The following is a 23,042-nucleotide window of genomic DNA, read 5'->3' on the forward strand; positions in this document are numbered from 1 at the left end:
GTTTGTTTGTGATGTGGACACCAAGGAACTTGAAGCTCTCAACCTGCTCCACTGCAGGCCCGTTGATGAGAATGGGGTGTGCTCTGTCCTCCTTTTCTTGTAGTCCACAATCATCTCCTTTGTCTTGATCACGTTGAGGGAGAGGTTGTTGTCCTGGCACCACACGGCCAGGTCTCTGATCTCCTCCCTATAGGCTGTCTCATTTAGTAAAACGGATTTAAGTTACCCTGCATTAAAGTTCCTGGCTACTAGGAGTGTCGCCTCTGGGTGAGAGTTTTCCTGTTTGATTATGGCGGAATACAGCTCATTCAGTGCTGTCTTAGTACCAGTCTCTGACTGTGGTGATATGCAAACAGCTACAAAAATACATGAAAACTCATGATAAGCTGTAGACCACACTACCTCAGGTGAGCAATAGTTCGAGACTTCCTTAGATTTTGAAGACCAGCTGTTGTTTACAAAAATATATAGTCCGCCGCCCCTTGCCTTACCAGTCGCCGCTGTTCTATCCTGCCGGTACATCGTATAACCAGCCAGCTGTATGTTGATATTGTCATTGTTCAGCCACGATTCCGTGAAGCAAAAGATGTTACAGTTTTAATGTCCCGTTGGTAGTTTAATCTTCCTCGTAACTCGGCGATTTTATTCTCCAAAGATTGCACGTTTGCTAGCAGAATGGAGGGAAGTGGGGGTTTATTTGATCGCCTACGAATTCTCAGAAGGCAGCCCGCCCTTCGGCCCCTCTTTCTCCGACTCCTCTTCACGCAGATCACAGGGATCGGGGCCGGTTCCCGAGGAAGCAGTACATCCTTTGCGTCGGGCTCATCAGAGTTGTGGAAGGAAAAAACGGACTCTGCTAGTCCGTGGTGACTAATTTTAGTCTTGATGTCTAGAAGATCTTTTCGGTCATAAGAGACGGTAGCGGCAACATTATGTACAAAATAAGTACAAAAATAACAAACAATGCAAATAAACGAACAAAAAAACAATAGGCTGGGGCACGTAAAACGTCTGCCTTCTTCTCCGGCACCATCTTACACTTTGCTTATTTGAGCTGTTCTTGCCATAATATGGACTTGGTATTTTACCAAATAGGGCCATCTTCTGTAAACCCCCCTACCTTGTCACAACACAACTGATTGGCTCAAATGCATTAAGGAAGAAATTCCTCAAATTAACTTAAGGCACACCTGTTAATTGAAATGCATTCCAGGTGACTACCTCATGAAGCTGGTTGATAGAATGCCAAGAGTGTGCAAAGCTATCAAAGGCAAAGGGTGACCATTTGAAGAATCTCAAATAAAAAAAATATTTTGATTTGTTTAACACTTTTTTTGTTACTACATGATTGGATATGTGTTATTTCATAGTTGTGATGTATTTTCTATTATTCTACAATGTAGAAAATAGTCCAAATAAAGAAAAAACGTTGAATGAGTAGGTGTTCTAAAACCTTTGACCAGTAGTGTATATCACTATCCCTGTCTGATTCACTAAGAATGGAGGAATGGGAGGAGGAAGCTACTACGTCCTATTTTCTCAGTGCACACACAGGTTTATTTTAGGGCATACTTCTGTATTCATTCAATCTCAAAGTTATACACTTGTGAGATCCCTAGAGTGCAGATCTGGTGCCTGTGGGATGGAGCTAGTTAATGTCCACCTTATTTCAATGTCAGCTGTAAAGGTGCCCTCTTTTTGGGTAATTTGGTGTCTGGCCATGAGGCCTCTGAAGAATATGGTGCAGGAAAATAGTTGAGTTAAATTGTATACTAAAATTAGTAATATCAGTGGTTAGGGAAGGGTAAAATATTTCTCCGTTTTCATCTGCCAAAATACCCTCAAACCCACTCAAGTAGAGAGCGTAATTTACATTACACCATATGCACCAGCTCTATGAGTTCTGCCAAAAATGAAATGGTTTTCCCTTCAACCCTAAGGTAACCCAAACAGCTGGACAGAAAGAGGAGAGAGAGACAGTGTCAGAGACGCAGAGAGAGAAAGAATCAAAACAGCTGGACTAACTAAGCCCTTCTCTCTTCTACAGTAAACAACTCCGGGTGTATCACTGAGAAATGTGGTACCCAGCACCCCCTGGAACCGCTGGAATTATATCACTCCCTGTCATCCCCATTTCCTCAGTGACAGGTTTAACATGCCCATTAACATTCCCTTTCCGTTTGTCTACAGCTCGGCCATACCTCGCGAGTTGACAGCTGACTTTCGATCACTGACTATGACAACATGTCACAACTGGGGGACAATTTATACATCACTGGGAGAAGGAATCTGTTGCATATCACAAGATATTCCTTTAATATTTTGTAGTAGTGTGAGAATTTTGACACCATGAGTGACAGCTCATTTTTTGTTGTAAAAAAATCTAAACAAAATCTGTTCCTTCAGGTTTTTGGCCATTGCACAGGAGTCACAATGAGAAGGCATAACCCCAAAGTGGATAACTATTACAAATCAACTATTTATCCAACCTTTACATTCCACAGCATCTGTAGCTAGCGAATGATTAGGCGCAAAGCTTTTAAACTGACTCAGTGAAGCTAAATGGGGAGTGGCCAGTAAATGTGTTAACACAGACACTGTCAGAGCAGTAGTGATCGTTAACCCCTGGCCTGCCCTGCCCTCCACAGCTCTGTAGCTCTGTCCCTGTCAAATGTAGGACAGTCAATGACAGGACCCCAGCAACAGCTGGTGGCCCCAAAACGCTTCCACCAGCACATTCTTCACCAGCCGTACTAATGTCCCCATTTACAAATGGCCAGATTTCTGCATTGCTCAGTTCCACGACTGGAAAGGTGCTGCAGTTAGCAAAAGGGCCCAAAATAACTTTGATATTGGATATTAAGCTGTGACACAGCTCTTTAGAGGGAGGACACTGCAAAGTACAAGTGCAAATAGGACAAATAACAGTTCCAGGCAAAGCATTTTTTATGAATATTAGATTGCATGTATTCATCTGATATAAATGCCCTTTCCCATAGGCTAAAACAAAATCTACACAAGTCATCATCAGAGCATTCTTATTCTTGTGAACCACCAGTGCTTCCTGACTCACCATTTGGTCGCCCCTGACATGGAGAACTGTTGGCTGCAGACAGTCTGGCATGAGAGACTATAATGCCAGACTGTCTGCAGCCAACAGTTCTCCATGTCAGGGGCGACCAAATGGTGAGTCAGGAAGCACTGGTGGTTCACAAGAATAAGAATATGCCATGTAAAAATGTCATTTTTGAAGTCACAGATAACAACTTGATTGAAGCAATGCAGAAACATTGGTTTGGTCATTTGGGATTCAGTAAAATGTATGAAAAATCCAAGTGGAGTAAAAAAAAAATGTTAAAAAAAGGAAAAGAGAGTGAAGGGGAAAACACTATGTACAATTTGACTGAACCTGCATTTACTGAGGCTATACCGCCCTCTGCTGGATAGAGAAATAGTAGTACCTGCCTGTATTGGTGATCATTAGAAACTAGAGCCATGACATGGAAATCAACGCACTCTGATTAGCTCAAACATTATGACTGACAGGAGAGGGAGTGAGTTCTGACCTATGAGAAGACTGAGAGGGGGTTGGCAGGCAGGAAAAGCCCTGAGCAGGTCCAATAGTCCGAGGCTGGGGTCTCTGACATAGAGGTTGTAGTCGGCTGATCCCTGTTTACTACACAGCTCCTGTAGTCTCCTCCTCTCGCCACTGTCTTCTGTACACTCTACCAGGGAACGAAGAAATGCCTGGAGGGGGGGGGGGGGGGGGGGGAGAAAGTGAGAGAGAAAGAAAAGAAGATAATAGTATCAGATAGATTAAGCCTAATTCTAGACAAAAAATTATATATATATCTATTTTTTTTTAAAATAGTTTTTCAGTACAGGATTTCACTTAATCTGTGTCCAGAAAACCACCCCATACACACAATACAAAATAGATTTCACACAGTTACATCTGGCCTACTAGTCAGGTTGTTTCTGCATTCAACAATGTTACATTGTCACCTTGTCAAACAAGACAATGAAAGGTTGGCAGAGGCAGGCTGGCACCAAGGCTACATTCCTGCAGCCTACTGTACCTGCCAACCCTGCTACCGTAGGCGTCTGCCAAACATGCTCCATAGAAGCTAGACTAAAGAGAGTCTTTGTCCTACTGCAGTGCAGTAACCTTTCACAGCAGGTTTGGGTTCTGAACTGGGTAGTTCAGGTATAGAGCGTGAAAGCAGAAGGGACCTTCTTAGGGACAGTCCTGAGCTCCAGACTCCAGGTGAGCATGTAGGTTAGAGTGCTGTTCTCTGGGATGTAGGAGGGGAGATGAGCAGCTGGAGGGGAGAAAACACAATCAACTTTACATCCATTACAGATGTGAGTAGTTACATGCAGTTTTATATAGTTTAAATGTCATGACTAAATCATGACTAAATATATATATTTAAATACGTGTGTGCGCACACACACACACACACACACACACAGTCGGAGGTTTACATACACTTAGGTTGGAGTCATTAAAACTCGTTTTTCAACCACTCCACAAATAACTTGTTAACAAACTACAGTTGTAGCAAGTCAGTTAGGAGATCTCCTTTGTGCATGTGTAACAGTTTAACTTTAGTCCGTCCCCTCGCCCATTCCCGGGCTCGAACAAGTGACCCTCTTGCACACATCAACAACTGACACCCACGAAGCATCGTTACTCATCGCTCCACAAAAGCCGCGGCCCTTGCAGAGGGGAACCACTACTTCAAGGTCTCAAAGCGAGTGACGTCACCGATTGAAACGCTATTAGCGCACACCACCGCTAACTAGCTAGCCATTTCACATCAGTTACACATGACACAAGTCATTTTTGCAACAATTGTTTACAGACAGATTATTTCACTATCACAATTCCAGTGGGTTAGAAGTTTACATACACTAAGTTGACTGTACCTCTAAACAGCTTGGAAAATGTCAGAAAAGGACGTCATGGTTTTAGAAGCTTCTGATAGGCTAATTGACATCATGAGTCAAATGGAGGTGTACCTGTGGATGTATTTCAAGGCCTACCTTCAAACTCAGTGCCACTTTGCTTGACATCATGGGAAAAATCAAAAGAAATCAGCCAAGACCTCAGAAAAAAAATTGTAGACCTCCACAAGTCCGGTTCATTCTTGGGAGCAATTTCCAAACACCTGAAGGTACCATGTTCATCTGTACAAACAATAGTACGCAAGTATACACACCATGGGACCACGCAGCCGTCATACCGCTCAGGAAGGAGACGCGTTCTGTCTCCTAGAGATGAACGTACTTTGGTGCGAAAAGTGCAAATCTATCCCAGAACAACAGAAAAGGACCTTGTGAAGATGCTGGAGGAAACAGGTACAAAAGTATCTATATCCACAGTAAAACTAATCCTATATTGATATAACCTGAAAGGCCTCTAAGCAAAGAAGAAGCCACTGCTCCAAAACCTCCATAAAAAAAAAGCCAGACCGGTTTGAAACTGCACATGGGGACAAAGATTGTACTTTTGGACAAATGTCCTCTGGTCTGATGAAACAAAAAGAGAACTGTTTGGCCATAATGACTATCGTTATGTTGGGAGGAAAAAGGGAGAGGCTTGCAAGCCGAAGAACACCATCCCAATCGTGAAGCACGGAGGTGGCAGCATCATGTTGTGGGGGTGCTTTGCTGCAGAAGGGACTGGTGCACTTCAAAAAATAGATGGCGTCATGAGAAAGGAAAATTATGTGGATATATTGAAGCAACATCTCAAGACATCAGTCAGGAAGTTAAAGCTTGGTCGCAAATGGGTCTTACAAATGGACAATGACCCCAAGCATACTTCCAAAGTTGTGACAAAATGGCTTAAGGACAACAAAGTCAAGGTATTGGAGTGGCCATCACAAAGCCCTGACCTCAATCCTATAGAAAATGTGTGGGCAGAACTGAAAAGGTGTGTGCGAGCAAGAAGGCCTACAAACCTGACTCAGTTACACCAGCTCTGTCAGGAGGAATGGGCCAAAATTCACCCAACTTATTGTGGGAAGCTTGTGGAAGGCTACCCGAAGCGTTTGACCCAAATTAAACAAATTAAAGGCAATGCTACCAAATACTAATTGAGTGTATGTAAATGTCTGACCCACTGGGAATGTGATGAAAGAAATAAAAGCTGAAATAAATAATTCTCTCTACTATTATTCAGACATTTCACATTCTTAAAATAAAGTGGAGATCCTAACTGACCAAAGACAGGGAATTTTTACTAGGATTAAAGGTCAGGAATTGTGAAAAACTGAGTTTAAATGTATTTGGCTAAGGTGTATGTAAACTTCCGACTTCAACTGTACGTACCTACCTACATACATACACATGTATACATACACATGTATACATACATGCATGCATACATATACAGTCGTGGCCTATGTACATACATATACAGTCATGGACAAAAGTTTTGAGAATTACACAAATATTAATTTTCACAGTCTGCTGCCTCAGTTTGTATGATGGCAATTTGCATATACTCCAGAATGTTATGAAGAGTGATCAGATGAATTGCAATTAATTGCAAAGTCTCTCTTTGTCATACAAATTAACTGAATCCCAAAAAACATTTCCACTGAATTTCAGCCCTGCCACAAAAGGACCAGCTGACATCATGTCAGTGATTCTCTCGTTAACACAGATGCGAGTGTTGACGAGGACAAGGCTGGAGATCACTCTGTCATACTGATGGAGTTCGAATAGCAGACTGGAAGCTTCAAAAGGAGGGTTGTGCTTGGAATCATTGTTCTCCCTCTGTCAACCATGGTTACCTGCAAGGAAACACATGCCGTCATCATTGCTTTGCACAAAAAGGGCTTCCCAGGCAAGGATATTGCTGCCATTAAGATTTCACCTAAGTCAACCATTTATCAGATCATCATGAACTTCAAGGAGAGCGCTTCAATTGTTGTGAAGAAGGCTTCAGGGCGCCCAAGAAAGTCCAGCAAGCGCCAGGATAGTCTCCTAATGTTGATTCAGCTGCGGGATCGGTGCACCGGTACAGAGCTTGCTCAGAAATGGCAGCAGGCAGGTGTGAGTGCATCTGCACGCACAGTGAGGCAAAGACTTTTGGAGGATGGCCTGGTGTCAAGAAGGGCAGCAAAGAAGCCACTTCTCTTCAGGAAAAACATCAGCGACAGACTGATATTCTGCAAAAGGTACAGGGACTGGACTGCTGAGGACTGGGGTAAAGTCATTTTCTCTGATGAATCCCCTTTCCGATTGTTTGGGGCATCCGGAAAAAAGCTTGTCCGGAGAAGACAAGGTGAGCGCTACCATCAGTCCTGTGTCATGCCAACAGTGAAGCATCCTTAGCCTATTCATGTGTGGGGTTGCTTCTCAGCCAAGGGAGTGGGCTCACTCACAATTTTGCCTAAGAACACAGCAATGAATAAAGAATGGTACCAACACATCCTCCGAGAGCAACTTCTCCCAACCACCCAGGAACAGTTTGGTGACGAACAATGCCTTTTCCAGCATGATGGAGCACCTTGCCATTAGGCAAAAGTGATAACTAAGTGGCTCGGGGAACAAAACTTTGATATTTTGGGTCCATGGCCAGGAAACCCCCCAGACCTTAATCCCTTTGAGAACTTGTGGTCAATCCTCAAGAGGCGGGTGGCCAAACAAAAACCCACAAATTCTGACAAACTCCAAGCATTGTTTATGCAAGAATGGGCTGCCATCAGACAGGATGTGGCCCAGAAGTTATGCAGCATGCCAGGGTGGATTGCAGAGGTCTTGAAAAAGAAGGGTCAACACTGCAAATATTGACTCTTTGCATCAACTTCATGTAATTGTCAATAAAAGCCTTTGACACTTATGAAATACTTGTAATTATACTTCAGTATTCCATAGTAACATCAAACAAAAATATCTAAAGACACTGAGGCAGCAGACTTTGTGAAAAGTAATATGTGTCATTCTCAACTTTTGGCCACAACTGTACACACAAACATTACCAGTCAAAAGTTTGGACACACCTATTCATTCCAGGGTTTTTCCTTTATTTCACTATTTTCTACATTGTAGAATAATAGTGAAAACAACAAAACTATGAAATGACACATACGGTGTTAAACAAATCAAATATATACAGTGGGGAGAACAAGTATTTGATACACTGCCGATTTTGCAGGTTTCCCTACTTACAAAGCATGTAGAGGTCTGTCATTTTTATCATAGGTACACTTCAACTGTGAGAGACGGAATCTAAAACAAAAATCCAGAAAATCACATTGTATGATTTTTAAGTAATTAATTAGCATTTTATTGCATGACATAAGTATTTGATCACCTACCAACCAGTAAGAATTCCGTCTCTCACAGACCTGTTAGTTTTTCTTTAAGAAGCCCTCCTGTTCTCCACTCATTACCTGTATAAAATACACCTGCCCACACACTCAATCAAACAGACTCCAACCTCTCCACAATGGCCAAGACCAGAGAGCTGTGTAAGGAAATCAGGGATAAAATTGTAGACCTGCACAAGGCTGGGATGGGCTATAGGACAATAGGCAAGCAGCTTGGTGAGAAGGTAACAACTGTTGGCGCAATTATTAGAAAATGGAAGAAGTTCCAGATGACGGTCAATCACCCTCGGTCTGGGGCTCCATGCAATATCTCACCTCGTGGGGCATCAATGATCATGAGGAAGGTGAGGGATCAGCCCAGAACTACACGGCAGGACCTGGTCAATGACCTGAAGAGAGCTGGGACCACAGTCTCAAAGAAAACCATTAGTAACACACTACGCCGTCATGATTAAAATCCTGCAGCACAAGCAAGGTCCCCCTGCTCAAGCCAGCGCATGTCCAGGCCCGTCTGAAGTTTGCCAATGACCATCTGGATTATCCAGAGGAGGAATGGGAGAAGGTCATGTAGTCTGATGAGACAAAAATAGAGCTTTTTGGTCTAAACTCCACTCACCGTGTTTGGAGGAAGAAGAAGGATGAGTACAACCCCAAGAACACCCTCCCAGCCGTGAAGCATGGAGGTGGAAACATCATTATTTGGGGATGCTTTACTGCACCGTATTGAGGGGAGGATGGATGGGGCCATGTATCGCGAGATCTTGGCCAACAACCTCCTTTCCTCAGTAAGAGCATTGAAGATGGGTCGTGCCTGGGTCTTCCAGCATGACAACGACCCGGAACACACAGCCAGGGCAACTAAGGAGTGGCTCCGTAAGAAGCATCACAAGGTCCTGGAGTGGCCTAGCCAGTCTCCAGACCTGAACCCAATAGAAATTCTTTGGAGGGAGCTGAAAGTCCGTATTGCCCAGTGACAGCCCCGAAACCTGAAGGATCTGGAGAAGGTCTGTATGGAGGAGTGGGCCAAAATCCCTGCTGCAGTGTGTGCAAACCTGGTCAAGAACTACAGGAAACGTATGATCTCTGTAATTGCAAACAAAGGTTTCTGTACCAAATATTAAGTTCTGCTTTTCTGATGTATCAAATACTTATGTTATGCAATAAGATGCAAATGAATTACTTAAAAATCATACAATGTGATTTTCTGGATTTTTGTTTTAGATTCCGTCTCTCACAGTTGAAGTGGACCTATGATAAAAATTACAGACCTCTACATGCTTTATAAGTAGGAAAACCTGCAAAATCAGCAGTGTTCTCCCCACTATATTTGAGATTTTTCAAATAGCCACCCTATACCTTGATGACAGCTTTGCACACTTGGCATTCTCTCAAACAGCTTCATGAGGTAGTCACCTGGAATGCATTTCAATTAACAGGTGTGCCTTGTTAAAAAGTTAATTTTGTAATTTATTTCCTTCTTAATGCGTTTGAGCCAATCAGTTGTGTTGTGACAAGGTAGGGGTGGTATACAGAAGATAGCCCTATTTGGTAAAAGACCAAGTCTATATTATGGCAAGAACAGCTCAAATAAGCAAAGAGAAATGACAGTCCAGCATTAATTTAAGACATGAAGGTCAGTCACTGCGGAAAATTTCAAGACCGTTTCTTCAAGTGCAGTCACAAAAACCATCTAGCGCTATGATGAAACTGGCTCTCATGAGGACCGCACAGGAAAGTAAGGCCCAGTGGTACCTCTGATGCAGAGGATAAGTTCATTAGTTACCAGCCTCAAAAATTACAGCCCATATAAATGCTTCACAGAGTTCAAGTAACAGACACATCTCAACATCAACTGTTCAGAGGAGACTGTGAGAATCTGCCCTTCACAGTCGAATTGCTGCAAAGAAACCACTACTAAAGGACACCAATGAGAAGAGACTTGCTTGGGCCAAGACACACGAGCAATGGACATTAGACCGGTGGAAATCTGTCCTTTGGTCTGATGGGTCCAAATTTGAGATTTTTGGTTCCACCGCCAAGTCTTTGTGAGGCGCAGAGTAGGTGAAAGTATGATCTCCACATGTGTGGTTCCCAACGTGAAGCATGGAGGTGGTGGTGTAATGGCGTTGGGGTGCTTTGCTGGTGAAAGTGTCTGTGATGTATTTAGAATTCAAGGCACACTTAACCAGCATGGCTACCACAGCATTCTGCAGCGAGAAGCCATTCCATCTGGTTTGTGCTTAGTGGGACTATCATTTGTTTTTCAACAGGACAATGACCCAACATACCTCCAGGCTGTGTAAGGGCTATTTGACCAAGGAGAGTGATGGAATGCTGCATCAGATGACCTTGCCTCCACAATCACCCGACCTCAACCCAATTGAGGTGGTTTGGGAGGCAGCCAACAAGTGCTTAGCATATGTGCGAACTCCCTCAAGACTGTTGAAAAAGCATTCCAGGTGAAGCTGGTTGAGAGAATACCAAGAGTGTGCAAAGCTGTCATCAAGGCAAAGGGTGGCTACTTTGAAGAACCTAAAATCTAAAATATATTTTCATTTGTTTAACACTTTTTTGGTTACTACATGATTATATATGTAGTTTTGATGTCTTCACTATTATTCTACAATGTAGAAAATAGTAAAAATAAAGAAAAAGGTAGATGTCCAAACTTTTGACTGGTACTGAATGTGAGACTATAAACACACAATGTCCCTGTCATGTGTATGACAAGAGAGAACAGCATACCTTTCTTCTTGGTGTCTTTGCGCAGTGAGAGCTGGACACGGTGGCTCCTCTGGTCCTGCAGGCAGAGTCTCTGGAGAAGCTCCCCCACCTCAGAGGCTCTGTTTGGGCAGAGAACGTCAAGCGAGTCCCCAGGCTGGTAGGCCATCGGATGGGCCTAGGTACAGAGGAAAGGACGGAGTAAAGAAACTAGTTTAACCATAATTTTGAACTACTGACCAATATATTTGGTCTCTGCATGAAACTACACTAAGTGTACAAAATATTAAGGACACCTGCTCTTTCCATGACATAAACTGACCAGGTGAATCTTAGACATCTTAGAGAAGGATTTTGATCCTTGAGATATGGATTGTGTATGTGTGCCATTCAGAGAGTCAATGGGAAAGATAAAAGATTTAAGTGGCTTTGAACAGGGTATGGTAGTAGGTCACAGGTGCACCGGTTTGTGTCAAGAACTGAAATGCTGCTTGGTTTTTCACTATCAACAGTTTTCCGTGTGTATCAAGAATGGTCCAACACCCAAAAAGGGCATCCAACCAACTTGACACAACTGTGGGAAGCATTGGAGTCAACATGGACCAGCATCCCTATGGAACGCTTTCGACGCCCTGTAGAGTCCATGCCCCGACAAATTGAGGCTGCTTTGGGAAAAAGTGCAGGGTGCAACTCAATATTAGGAAGGGGTCATTCATGTTTTGTAAACTCAGTGTATATAGTAAGAAACGCCTGCCACTCACTGAGATGTCCAGCTCTATCAGAAGGGCTGTTTTAGCCGAGTCATCTCTGGTCAACTGGACTGCCCTGGAGATCGGAACCTCGTGTAGGGTTTCCTTACTGACCGGAGCACTGGTCTGGGGGGGGTATGGAAAGTGTGGCTGGTGATGTTAGAACTCAAACAAATGTGAATTTGCCAAAAGAACCCAGTATTACCACAACCCACCTCTTCTTCTATGGTGGCTTCCTGGAGTGTGACATCCAGGTAGGCTGGAGGCAGAGCAGGGACATTGAGGACAGACTCAGACAGTGGAGGCAAGGAGCATGTCAGAGAGGCCTCTACAACAGCAGAGGGTGCTCCACTCTGTGTCTCTAACACTGACTCGGGATCAGTGACAACACCATCTAGTTTAGGAGCAGTCCTATTGTTGCTGGTCAATGACACTGGTCTAACATCAGTAACTGCACTCCCTGTCTCAGAGGCTGCTTCTGTAACATTCAGAGAAGCTGATTTGGGCTCAGTCTTAGTACTCTCTGACTCTGCTGCTGTTCTGAGTGAGCCAGAGCTCTGAGGTTCTGATTCTTTAAGACTCATGAGGTGGAGTTTGACATCTGTCACTGACAATTCGGGTGTTTCGTTCAACGATGCTCTCAGGTCCCTTACATGGCCATCCCTCTCAGGCTGAGGGGTGGCCATCTTGGATAACGCTCCTCTGATGGCCTCCCAGAGTCCTTCAAGCCAGGGGTCCAACACCAACTCAAGCCTAGACACACACACACAGTTTGGATTAAGAGTTAAAGTATTAACATGGGAAACCCACTAAGAGACCACCACCAACTGGAGCCTGGACAGAAAGCAAAGTCCACTCAGACTCAGAGATAAGCAGTGTGAAGGATCCAAAAGGTAATGTGCCACATACCACAAATGAGTTGACACAAGGTAAATGGGGAAAGTACATTCAAAGTGTGTCTGTATTGGTACCACTTTTATTGCTACTAATTCAAGAAGACATTGTGCCCCTACTTTAAAAGCTCCTTAGGTGAGTGTCAGGACTTGTTGATGTATGAGAAACACTCATCATGTAAAATTTTTTATTTGCCCTATTAAAAGACCTTGGGCCTTACCCTACACCATCATCTGCATGTCCTGTTGCGTAGAAATGTTTAGCACCAAGTTCCTGTAGACGGCCATCAATAGTCTTCCCACAGTTGCAGAAATTTTCATAGTTTGTATCACCCAGAGCTGGAGCACAGACAAAAACAAGATATTGATCACCACACATAATGTATCAATGAATCTGTTATTTTAAAGCCATCAAATAAGATAGACGAAAGTAGTAGCAATTCATCTCAGCACTAGGCCTTTAGTCTTAGGCACACCCTAATCTGCTGTGGACAGACTATTTAAACATAAATGGTACCGTAGAACAGTCTTTATACTATGGCCGCACCAATTGAGAACGAGCAGGGTTTTTCATCACTGGTTACTTGGACAAATCCCAATTTCACAGGTGTTAGCATCTTTCGAATTTCAAAAGGGGAGGGGACATTTGTCCCATACACTTGCCCCTAACTTGCAAAGAGAGAGGGTGGAGCTCCTCGTTCCAGTTCTGCTCCACATTCTAGTATCTCTTGATCTATTTTCTCAACATGTATGGACCTGGAACTTAATCGAGCACCTGACCAATTACGCAAGAATGTAGTTCTGGGTTAACCAAGATTAGGCACACACTCCTTCCTTACCTATAAGAGCATAGCAGAGGTGTGAATAGTGGTCACTGGGAAGGGTCTTTTTTTTAATGTTCTTCACAAACTTCAGGGCCGTGTCTGGTGGGTCCCCATCCCCAGTGGTAGACACAACAAACACCACAGGTGCACTCTCCTTCTCCAAGTTAAACTGAGGGGAGACAAAACAGGATCAGTATTCATACCAGAGCCGAAAAGACCAGTGGTAACAACAACTCTGCCACAAATGCGATGATACAGACTTAGTTTTGTTCCTAAGCAGCTTGATAGTAGTTTACCAGTGTTGTAATCATCAGTGTTGTAATCATCAACATTGTAATCATCAGTGTTGTAATCATTAGTGTTGTGCCAGCATTGGAATACAAGCCAGGGCAGGTTAACACTATTTTGTCAACTTTACCTTCCCTCCTTCACTCAAGCAGTAGATGTCAGCAACCAGTCCCCTCTCCTCAGCCTCGTCTGCTATCCCCTCGGCTATGGACTGTGCCTGGCCTTTCTGAGACCCATACAGAACCAGGAACCGGGGCTTCACCTCACAAGGCATTCTGCTGGACAAGTGGAAATTAAATAAGTCAGTCAGTGTAACTTCACATTGCAGCAAGTTGTTACAGTGAGTGTATCATATATATATATATATAACTGTTGTGGCAACATTGTCACCGCTGTCAACAACAAAACATTCTGCAGACATCGACATGCTGGATTGAAAACTGAGAAACATCATCCATGACACTGATCCTTCCATCTCAACTGACTACACACCAACCAAATAAAAATGTGAATTCAGAAAATATCAAAATCTTCAAAAGGTCCACGACTGACTGCATGTCATTATCGTACATACACAATCGGAAAATTGAAAAGTTAGTTGCAGATCCCCGTGGAACTCCTTTTCTAACATTGTAGAAAATACATAACTGAACACGTTCAACGCCTTACAAAACGTACCCGGAAGTTACGTCACGTTTGACGCACGGCACGTTGTCGCCCCAGCAAGGAACAACCTGTATGTATGAGTGTACAGAACTATGTGTATGTACTTGAATTTGTGCACATGTATTTATCAAACTTATAACATAACACGAACTTATTCTCTCTGATGTGAGAATGCTTTTGGAGAACAGCTCTCTGTAACTCAATGAGATTCGCGTATCATCCAACTGGTCTGCTAGTAAAACTCCCGAGTGCAAGTCTTCCAGCACGAGACAGTGGCCAGAAACTAAACTCAGTAACGGAGCTAGAGATCGTTTATTAAGTGGAGCCAGATAGGAATAGAGGAGGCCCAACTCTGCAGAAAATCTATCTCCCTCCAGCAGGTGGCATTTTTTCGTTGTTTCGCCCGCCAAACAATGAGTTTTTGTGAGGTTTTGACCTTAGCAAATAAGCCATTCATTTTTGTATGTGAGGTTTATTTGATCAAATATAAGTTTGGTAATGCTTAAGTTGTTACGAGTGTACTGATGTAAGTAGGACACGTGACATCCCGGCAACTTTGAGAAAAAACACTTTATATCAGAGTTGTTGAGATGGCTATGGATAGGCCTATTCATGACATGATGAGGCTAGTAGTATAGCGTCCAGTGGCGGTCGGTGCCGTTTAAGATGAGGGAGGACGATTTTTTTTGTCATTCAAATTCCATTCACTCAGTTCAATGTAATAACAATAGGTTTAGGCTACTTGATACTCTGATTTTACCTATATCCATCATGGGGTTTCTACAACCTAGCCTATGAATTAAAATGTACAACGTAGGTGCACGCACAGGTCGAGATAAAAATGTGAGATGAGAGACAGTGACTCATGGACAGACACATTCAATACTGCCTTGCACACTCTTTCCTGGATCTAGCTGGTCTATGATTTAATCATTAGTCCAACAGTTGCACACGATAGTTTCTATTCGACAAATTCAGGTTTGTTTATCCGTCTTTAGTTCCATTTGCCCTCCCGTTTAAAAAATGTTTTTCAACAGAATCAGCAGTTCATTTTCATAGCAGCCACATTGAATTCCTTCTCACATCTATGCGCTCACCTCTTCCCTTCGCTTAAGAACTTCAATGAACAACACATCAGGCAAAAAAAACTTTCCAAGCCAAACCATATCATAGCTGCTACACATAGCCTACATTATTGTCACCATATTGGCTAAAGTAACATTATAGTCAACATTGCTAATAGAACTAACCCGTTAGTAAACCTGCCACAATCATGCAGTAACTTACACCGGCGGGACAATACGGTGGCAACCAAAAGTTTACCTTGACTTGGAAGAGTTCCAGTATTGTGTTGGATAGTCATAGCACTCTAGCTAACATAGAATCCCTCTGTTTGAGTAGGCTAAACTAGCTAGCAAAAATATAAGCGGGAGCTAGACACCCGCCTTTGCCATTACACTTTGTAGACAATTGTTAGGGCGTGGAGACATGTCTTGCCAGTATATCCATAACATTTGGTGGAGCTGACACAAGTAAAATGTTTAACACTTTTCTGGCCAAACAATACCAGTGATACTGAAAAAGTAGCTGCCTGTGAGTACACTCAAATGAACGTATTCACTCCAACGCACATTATCAAGCTAATACATTGACGTTTTAAACTCTCTTTAGCTGAGTATTTTCATCCCCCCTGGTTTCTTAACCTCAGCACCAAACGATGTATATAAAGCGCGAGAAAACAAGACAAGAGTAAAAAAGAGTGAGATCGCGAGACTAGAAGAACTGATTTGGCTACAACGTGATGAGAGGAATTTTGGTGATTTCTAAAACATTTCATGAATTCAAGCCGTTTATGCACAACATCTGTCTCAAAACGTAATTGTAGAAAAGACAAACGAAATATATCTTCACAATATAGTTTTAAAAAATCTAATCATTGAATGATGTATCAGCTTCCCCCTTTTCCTACTTGGTCTCGCCCTCCCCGCCCCGAGATCCTTCTAGAAGTCGCCAGCAGACCAGTGTGACCAGGTGCCTACCAACACTCCACTTTTTCACCGGTGAAAGTCTGAATTTAATCCGTGGACACTTCTAAAGTGTCGCCGTCTTTCGGGCAATATGTCCGCTATGGGGCAACTCGCATTCGATGAGTATGGACGGCCGTTCATCATCATCAAGGATCAGGATAAGAAGACTCGCTTATCGGGCCTTGACGCACTGAAGGTACAATGGATTTAGCAAGTCAGCTAGCACGCCACTTCATTCATGCGTCGGGATCTTGTCAAGGCAAATGCAGAACACTTCAAATGCACAACAACTTCAGACCCACTTGTTTAGCTAGACAGTTGGCTAGCTAGCTGCATTATAACATTACGGGCCAATGCATATGTTGTGAAAGTTTGCTTGCTAGCTAGAATGTTGTAACGTTATTTATATGGCTAGCTAGCAACTGCATGCTAGTCTGCCCATGTGCTTATTTTCTGAGGACGCCACAGTGAGGCGCGGCCGGTTGTCAAATAAACAATGGAATTCGCTAGATAACATACCACCAACAGTTCTGTGTTTATCACTTATGATGAATAAAGCCCCCCCCCCCCCCCCCCCCCCAACAAAAAAAAAATGTTACATGCAGTCATGACGTAGCTAGGTAAAGTCGTTTAGCGACACAGTTAGTTGGATAGCCTAACTCGGCTGACAATATTTGGCAGTTGCTTCTTGGCAATTAACGAGGAATCTTGATCGTCAATTTCATTTTCACGGACATGGCCATCTGGCCTGTGGGTCCCAGAGATATCTTGATTTTATTTGGTTATAGTTTGACTCCTGCAGAATCCCAGCCTCAGTGAAGAAATTCACGAATGTCCTTTTGTGTTGTGCAGTCTCACATCATGGCAGCAAAGGCAGTTGCCTCGACGCTGAGGACCTCTCTAGGACCAAACGGTAAGCCCGAACAAACACAGCCACACACACTGAAGCTTATTTATTAGATTTTATTTAAGCAAGTCAGTTAACATCCTTATTTACAATGATGGCCAAACCCTAACGACACTGGGCCAATTGTCCGCTGCCCTATGGGACTCCCAATCACGGCCGGTTGTGATACAGCCTGGAATCGAACCAGGGTCTGTAGTGATGCCTCTAGCACTGAGTTGCAGTGACTTAGACTGCTGTGCCACTCGGGAGCAACATTTGTAAACTGAGCAATAAAGGAACTTCTAGTATTGGTGTGTGCCCAATCCCTCATTACTCAACACAGTAACGGCTACACATTAATCGTGTAGTGCATTTGATTTTTCCCCCTTCCTCTTCCTACAGGTCTGGACAAGATGATGGTTGACCGGGATGGAGAGGTGACCGTCACCAATGACGGAGCTACCATCCTCAGCATGATGGATGTGGACCACCAGATCGCCAAGCTCATGGTGGAGCTCTCCAAGTCTCAGGACGACGAGATCGGAGACGGGACCACCGGAGTCGTTGGTACGGGACCCTACAGATTTGAGTCTGTGATTGGTCTGACTCATTAGCTTACTAAATAAACAAATGTCATCTCTTGCATCGCTATCCTATTATGAAAATTGGATTGTACTCTTCTTCTGGTTCCTTTTTTTTGGCGCTAATCTGGATTAATGTTGCATTGACGGGATACAGCAGCATGGCTTTCTCACTTCTCTCATCTAGGAACTTAATCTTACATGGGGCTTATGAGACATCTGGTCATTTCTAAAAGCCATGCTCAATTCTTTCTATGATAAGATTGTGTTCATCAATGCAGAATCATATTGGTACACTCATCCTAATTTATCTCCCCTCCAGTGCTGGCTGGTGCTCTCCTGGAGGAGGCAGAACAGCTGCTGGACAGGGGCATCCACCCCATCCGTATCTCTGACGGTTACGACCAGGCCGCCAAGATCGCCATTGCGCAGTTGGACAAGATCAGCGAGACCTACCCATACGACCCCAGCAACACGGAGCCACTCATCCAGACCGCCATGACCACACTGGGATCCAAAGTGTGAGTCTCACTGGCTGTTAGTATTTTTTGTGGTCGTCGTGGTAACTTTCAAGAATTTCATTAATGGTCCAGCTAGCAGTTGCCTTTTTATTGTTTGCATGTCTACTTGTATTTTTTATTTTAATGGAACCATGCAGTCTTTGCACAAAGATGAATGATACACAAATTGATTTGGCCCGTATGGAAAGTAGGATTAAGTTATTTGTGAACCTAGTCATTGGTTTCATAAGGTCTCATACAGATTTCTCTCCCCCATCTTCCCTTTCTCAGGATCAACCGCTGCCACAGACAGATGGCGGAGATTGCAGTGAACGCCGTCCTGACTGTGGCGGACATGAACCGTAAGGACGTGGACTTTGAGCTGATCAAGATGGAGGGCAAGGTGGGAGGCAAGCTGGAGGATACCCAGCTCATCAAGGGAGTCATCGTAGACAAGGAGTTCAGCCACCCTCAGATGCCCAAGGTACACACCACACACAGCTTAGGATAGTTTAATGTAATAGCGTTGACGTTTAGGCTAGATGACCGTCATCAGAAGGTAGTGGTACCTTATCCAAGTTACAAACCCAGTCATACAGTTGATACAAACAAGGGTCATGTTAGCACACCTCAGATCCAACCCCGTGTAAACTAGGACCGACTGGATCAGTAACTCTTCCCCTCCCTTACTCCAGTCACTCTGTCCCCAGTAGAGTGGTCTGACATTGACTGGATACAGCACCACGGCTGTCTCGCCTCTCATTTAAGACATTCACCTTAAATTAGGCTTGAGAGCTGACGATTTCTGTATATTTAGGGGGATTGTTTTTTTGTCCATCTAAGTCTGAAGCACTCTTTTTAAAATTGTGTTTAGCCAGATAAATGATCTTGTACAGTAACTGCCTGTACTCTTTTCCCCTCAGCTCCTGAAAGACACAAAGATGGCCATCCTGACCTGCCCGTTTGAGCCCCCTAAGCCCAAGACCAAGCACAAGCTGGATGTGACCTGTGTGGAGGAATACAAGGCCCTGCAGAAGTATGAGAAGGACAAGTTCCTGGAGATGATCAAACAGGTCAGTCACAGAAACTTTAGGACTTCATATTTCTCTATAGCACAGCTGCATACGGTTAATTCCAGCCAGTCAGTCTGGACAACTTAAATATGTGTATATGAAGTTCCCCCCCCATCTCCTTGAATCTAATTGAATATGATCTAAACTATAATAAAAAATATTTAAAAAACAGATAGTGGAGTTATAACATGAATGTGTCAAGTGTAATATTTTAACTATTTACATTCTTTTTTTATTTTTTCAGATCAAGGATACCGGCGCTAACTTGGCCATCTGCCAGTGGGGCTTTGATGACGAGGCCAACCACCTGCTGCTGCAGAATGAACTGCCTGCCATCCGCTGGGTCGGAGGGCCTGAGATCGAGGTGATACGCGCACCGTCACACACAAACTACATACAGACATCTTGCCATCTACCTACAAAAAGTTATCGGGGGGAGGGTGTTCACCAAAGTATTTATGCATCGCTAACCTGACTGTTTTCTCCTCCCTCAGCTGATTGCCATAGCGACAGGGGGCCGCATCGTGCCTCGGTTCTCTGAGCTGACCGCTGAGAAGCTGGGCTCAGCCGGCGTCGTAAAGGAGATCTGCTTTGGCACAACCAAGGACCGCATGCTGGTCATCGAGGAGTGCAAGAACTCCAGGGCAGTCACCATCTTCATCCGTGGAGGAAACAAGATGGTGGGTGGACTGCTAGTCTGCTAATGTTGACTGTTAAGAGATTATGCTGAGGCAACTGATAATCAGTTAATGTAGACAGCTGTGATTACTCATCAGCTGTATCTTTAGGTCATGGATGGACACTTCCTGTACCTAAGTGTACAGGCTTTCATTGCAGCCCAGAAGTAACTGTTTCATTTCCCTGTCAGATCATTGAGGAGGCTAAGCGTGCGCTGCATGATGCACTGTGTGTCATCCGTAACCTGGTCAGAGACAACCGTGTTGTGTATGGGGGCGGAGCCTCTGAGATTTCCTGTGCCCTCGCTGTCAACCAGGCTGCTGACAAGGTAGTGTGTACACATACACACACACCAGGTGAAAGATTAAAACTTTGTATTTGACTTGCATCAAAAGTGTGCCCCGGAGTAACAGTAATAGCCTGATGATGATTCTGAAACAAAGCAATGTGCTCATACCGCCATCTCTCTCTGCAGTGCCCGTCCCTGGAGCAGTATGCCATGCGTGCATTTGCTGATGCCCTGGAGGTGATCCCCATGGCCCTGGCAGAGAACAGCGGGCTTAACTCCATCCAGACCATGACAGAGGTCCGCGCCAGGCAGGTCACCGAGAACAACCCCGCCCTGGGCATCGACTGTCTGCACCTCAACACCAATGGTAAGGACAGACTCACAACTTGTCAACTGTACATTTTTGTGTATCCAATATTCACAATGTTAAATGTTTTCATTCACCTGTCTAGGGGCTACATGTAATCACTTAATATGAAGCGTTATATCGTTAATATTGATGTGGATTATTTTCTCTGTCCTAGACATGAAGCAGCAACATGTAATTGAGACTCTGCATGGGAAAAAGCAGCAGATCTCTCTGGCCACCCAGGTGGTTAAGATGATCTTGAAGATCGATGACATCAGAAGCCCGGGAGAGTCTGAAGATTAAGGACCCCCACCTAGCCACCTACCCCCACTGAGCGTGTGCCATTCCCAGTTTTCTAGGACTCGGCAGACTTCTAATCTAGAATATTCTAGAATGAGGTGTTCTAGAACTCGTCTGTGTTCTAGAATGTTAAGTGTCCTAGGCCTTTAGGCACTTGTCCAGCACAGTGTCCAACCCTGCGTACTGTTATTTATCATTTGATCCTGAAACTGCCCCCCTTCAAGCTGAAGTCATCAATAAAATGTTGGTCTGTGAAATTTCTCTTCTGTGTGGGTTTTCACCCAATATGATACAAATATGCTTGTGCAATACTGTTCATTGATTAATTTGAGTACACTTGTCACTATTGCTTTGTAGGTAATAATTATCTGCACTGTCAAACATTTAATTCATATGAGATGGTAGGCACATTGAAGCTTTGCTCTTAAAGACATGCTCTTGTACATTTGAGTATTTAATTTAAAAGCAATTTTCCTTAAAGCTGTGACATGTTCCTTACATTTCACCACAGGTGGACCAGCCCACTAGCAAATTAAGTTGAGACAATGATCTTCAGCCCCTCCCATTTAAGTGACAGCTAGCAAGGGGCCTGCCCAGCATTATCCAATGAGGTTGCAGGGCCGGCCCAACAGCTCAGTGGACACAGCAGCGATGGAGTGATTTTTGGGACCATAGTTGGCTCGCCAGAACTACTGGCAAAAAAATTGACAAAATTACCAGATAATCTAACTACAATTTTTCACAGGCACGGTTCACCTAATTACTGCAAAGCCAGTGCTTTGTTTCGCAGTAAACAAATTAAGAAAAAAACATATGTAAACATTGATGCCAAAATGGGTATTCAGTTACTTGGTCTAGTTTTGAAATGTTTATGATGGCATCAGGATACAGTACTATCAACAGTAAGAAGTCAATGGTGAGAGGGAAAAATACGAAATGCTTTTCATGGTTATGAGAACAATTGATCTTGGATGGGTTGGGGGCCACAAACATTCTGAACTCACCATGAGGGTTGCTGTGGGTCTGCTCACGCTCACATCCATACCCACATATGCAGTCAGAGCCCCTAATCTTTTGGGGGTCCTAAGCAACATTCTGATGGGGGATCCCCCCACCTTGCGACCTAAACATTTGGTCAGCCCCCTCTTGACAGTGGAGAGAAGTTTTAGAGTAAATTTCCTGCAATTCTAAACATTTTGCCATTAAGCGTAGAGAAAATGTTGCAGTTTTAAAGCTAATCTCTCCTAAACACAAAAGGGGAGCAGCCAGTTGCCCCACCCCTGGTCTAGGAAGCTCTAACCTCCTGACTCGGTTAAGTTGAGCTCAATATAACATCTCTCTCACACAGGGAAGAGCAGGAAGCCACTGAAGGTGTTGCGCAACCAAGAAGAACCAGCCAGCACATGCTCTTTGGGGAGACACATGTAGACCACATCCCCCTCTTCCAGCTCTAGAGACAATGCATTAGATATACAGTTGAAGTCAGAATTGTACATACACTTAGGTTGGAGTCATTAAAACTCGTTTTTCAACCACTCCACAAATTTCTTGTTAAGCAAGTCAGCCATATCAGCTATGTTTTTTTAAAAGGCAGTAAACGTGGCTGAATTTAACTGTTTCACTGCTAGACAAGGCTCCGCTGATAGCCAGGTGTAGTGGTGGTAAGGATTCACTCCATGGTGCTGAAAAGAAAGCTCTGCTATTGGGACAGCTTTATGTCGGTCCCTAACAGTTTGTGGGCACCGTTTGTCACCATTATAGTGCAATTAATGTATTGTTTTAGTGTTGTGTTTTGTAGTAGCTTTGCTGGCATGCATAATGTTTGCTATTGTTGAGTTTGCCCCACCAAGATTTACATGCTAAAATCACA

The 23,042-nt window shown here is 43.8% G+C and overlaps 2 protein-coding genes across 8 annotated transcripts in view; one reads left to right on the top strand and one right to left on the bottom strand.

Annotated features, from left to right (window-relative positions):
- The window catches only part of mtrr (5-methyltetrahydrofolate-homocysteine methyltransferase reductase), a 40,336-nt gene extending 25,773 nt beyond the window's left edge, over nucleotides 1–14,563 (bottom strand). For 2 of the 7 annotated variants that reach the window (XR_004204030.1, XM_031796480.1), the window contains exons 1-9: nucleotides 14,398–14,512; nucleotides 13,954–14,101; nucleotides 13,551–13,704; nucleotides 12,933–13,050; nucleotides 12,034–12,571; nucleotides 11,831–11,944; nucleotides 11,094–11,247; nucleotides 4,234–4,322; nucleotides 3,567–3,747 (exon numbers count right to left, since the gene is read on the bottom strand). Coding sequence is in view for 5 of the 7 variants with exons in the window: in XM_031796480.1 (XP_031652340.1) it covers nucleotides 3,567–3,747; nucleotides 4,234–4,322; nucleotides 11,094–11,247; nucleotides 11,831–11,944; nucleotides 12,034–12,571; nucleotides 12,933–13,050; nucleotides 13,551–13,704; nucleotides 13,954–14,097 (1,492 nt within the window). In the remaining 2 variants the exon portion in view is untranslated. Of the gene's footprint in view, nucleotides 1–3,566; nucleotides 3,748–4,233; nucleotides 4,323–11,093; nucleotides 11,248–11,830; nucleotides 11,945–12,033; nucleotides 12,572–12,932; nucleotides 13,051–13,550; nucleotides 13,705–13,953; nucleotides 14,102–14,315 lie in introns of all 7 variants that reach the window. The other 5 variants (XR_004204029.1, XM_031796483.1, XM_031796481.1 and 2 more) reach the window with 5 other exon arrangements.
- Nucleotides 14,564–16,454: 1,891 nt separating this feature from the next.
- Nucleotides 16,455–21,433, top strand: LOC109909941 (T-complex protein 1 subunit epsilon). Its single transcript, XM_020509034.2, has 11 exons — nucleotides 16,455–16,712; nucleotides 17,369–17,429; nucleotides 17,805–17,969; nucleotides 18,306–18,504; nucleotides 18,775–18,967; nucleotides 19,407–19,556; nucleotides 19,801–19,920; nucleotides 20,051–20,236; nucleotides 20,425–20,562; nucleotides 20,710–20,890; nucleotides 21,048–21,433. Exons 1-11 carry the CDS (start codon nucleotides 16,608–16,610, stop codon nucleotides 21,173–21,175), a joined length of 1,626 nt encoding a protein of 541 aa, XP_020364623.1. The 5' UTR covers nucleotides 16,455–16,607; the 3' UTR covers nucleotides 21,176–21,433.
- Nucleotides 21,434–23,042: the final 1,609 nt, after the last annotated feature.

This window comes from Oncorhynchus kisutch, linkage group LG18 (assembly GCF_002021735.2).
Source record: "Oncorhynchus kisutch isolate 150728-3 linkage group LG18, Okis_V2, whole genome shotgun sequence".
NCBI classification, from domain to species: Eukaryota; Metazoa; Chordata; class Actinopteri; order Salmoniformes; family Salmonidae; genus Oncorhynchus; species Oncorhynchus kisutch.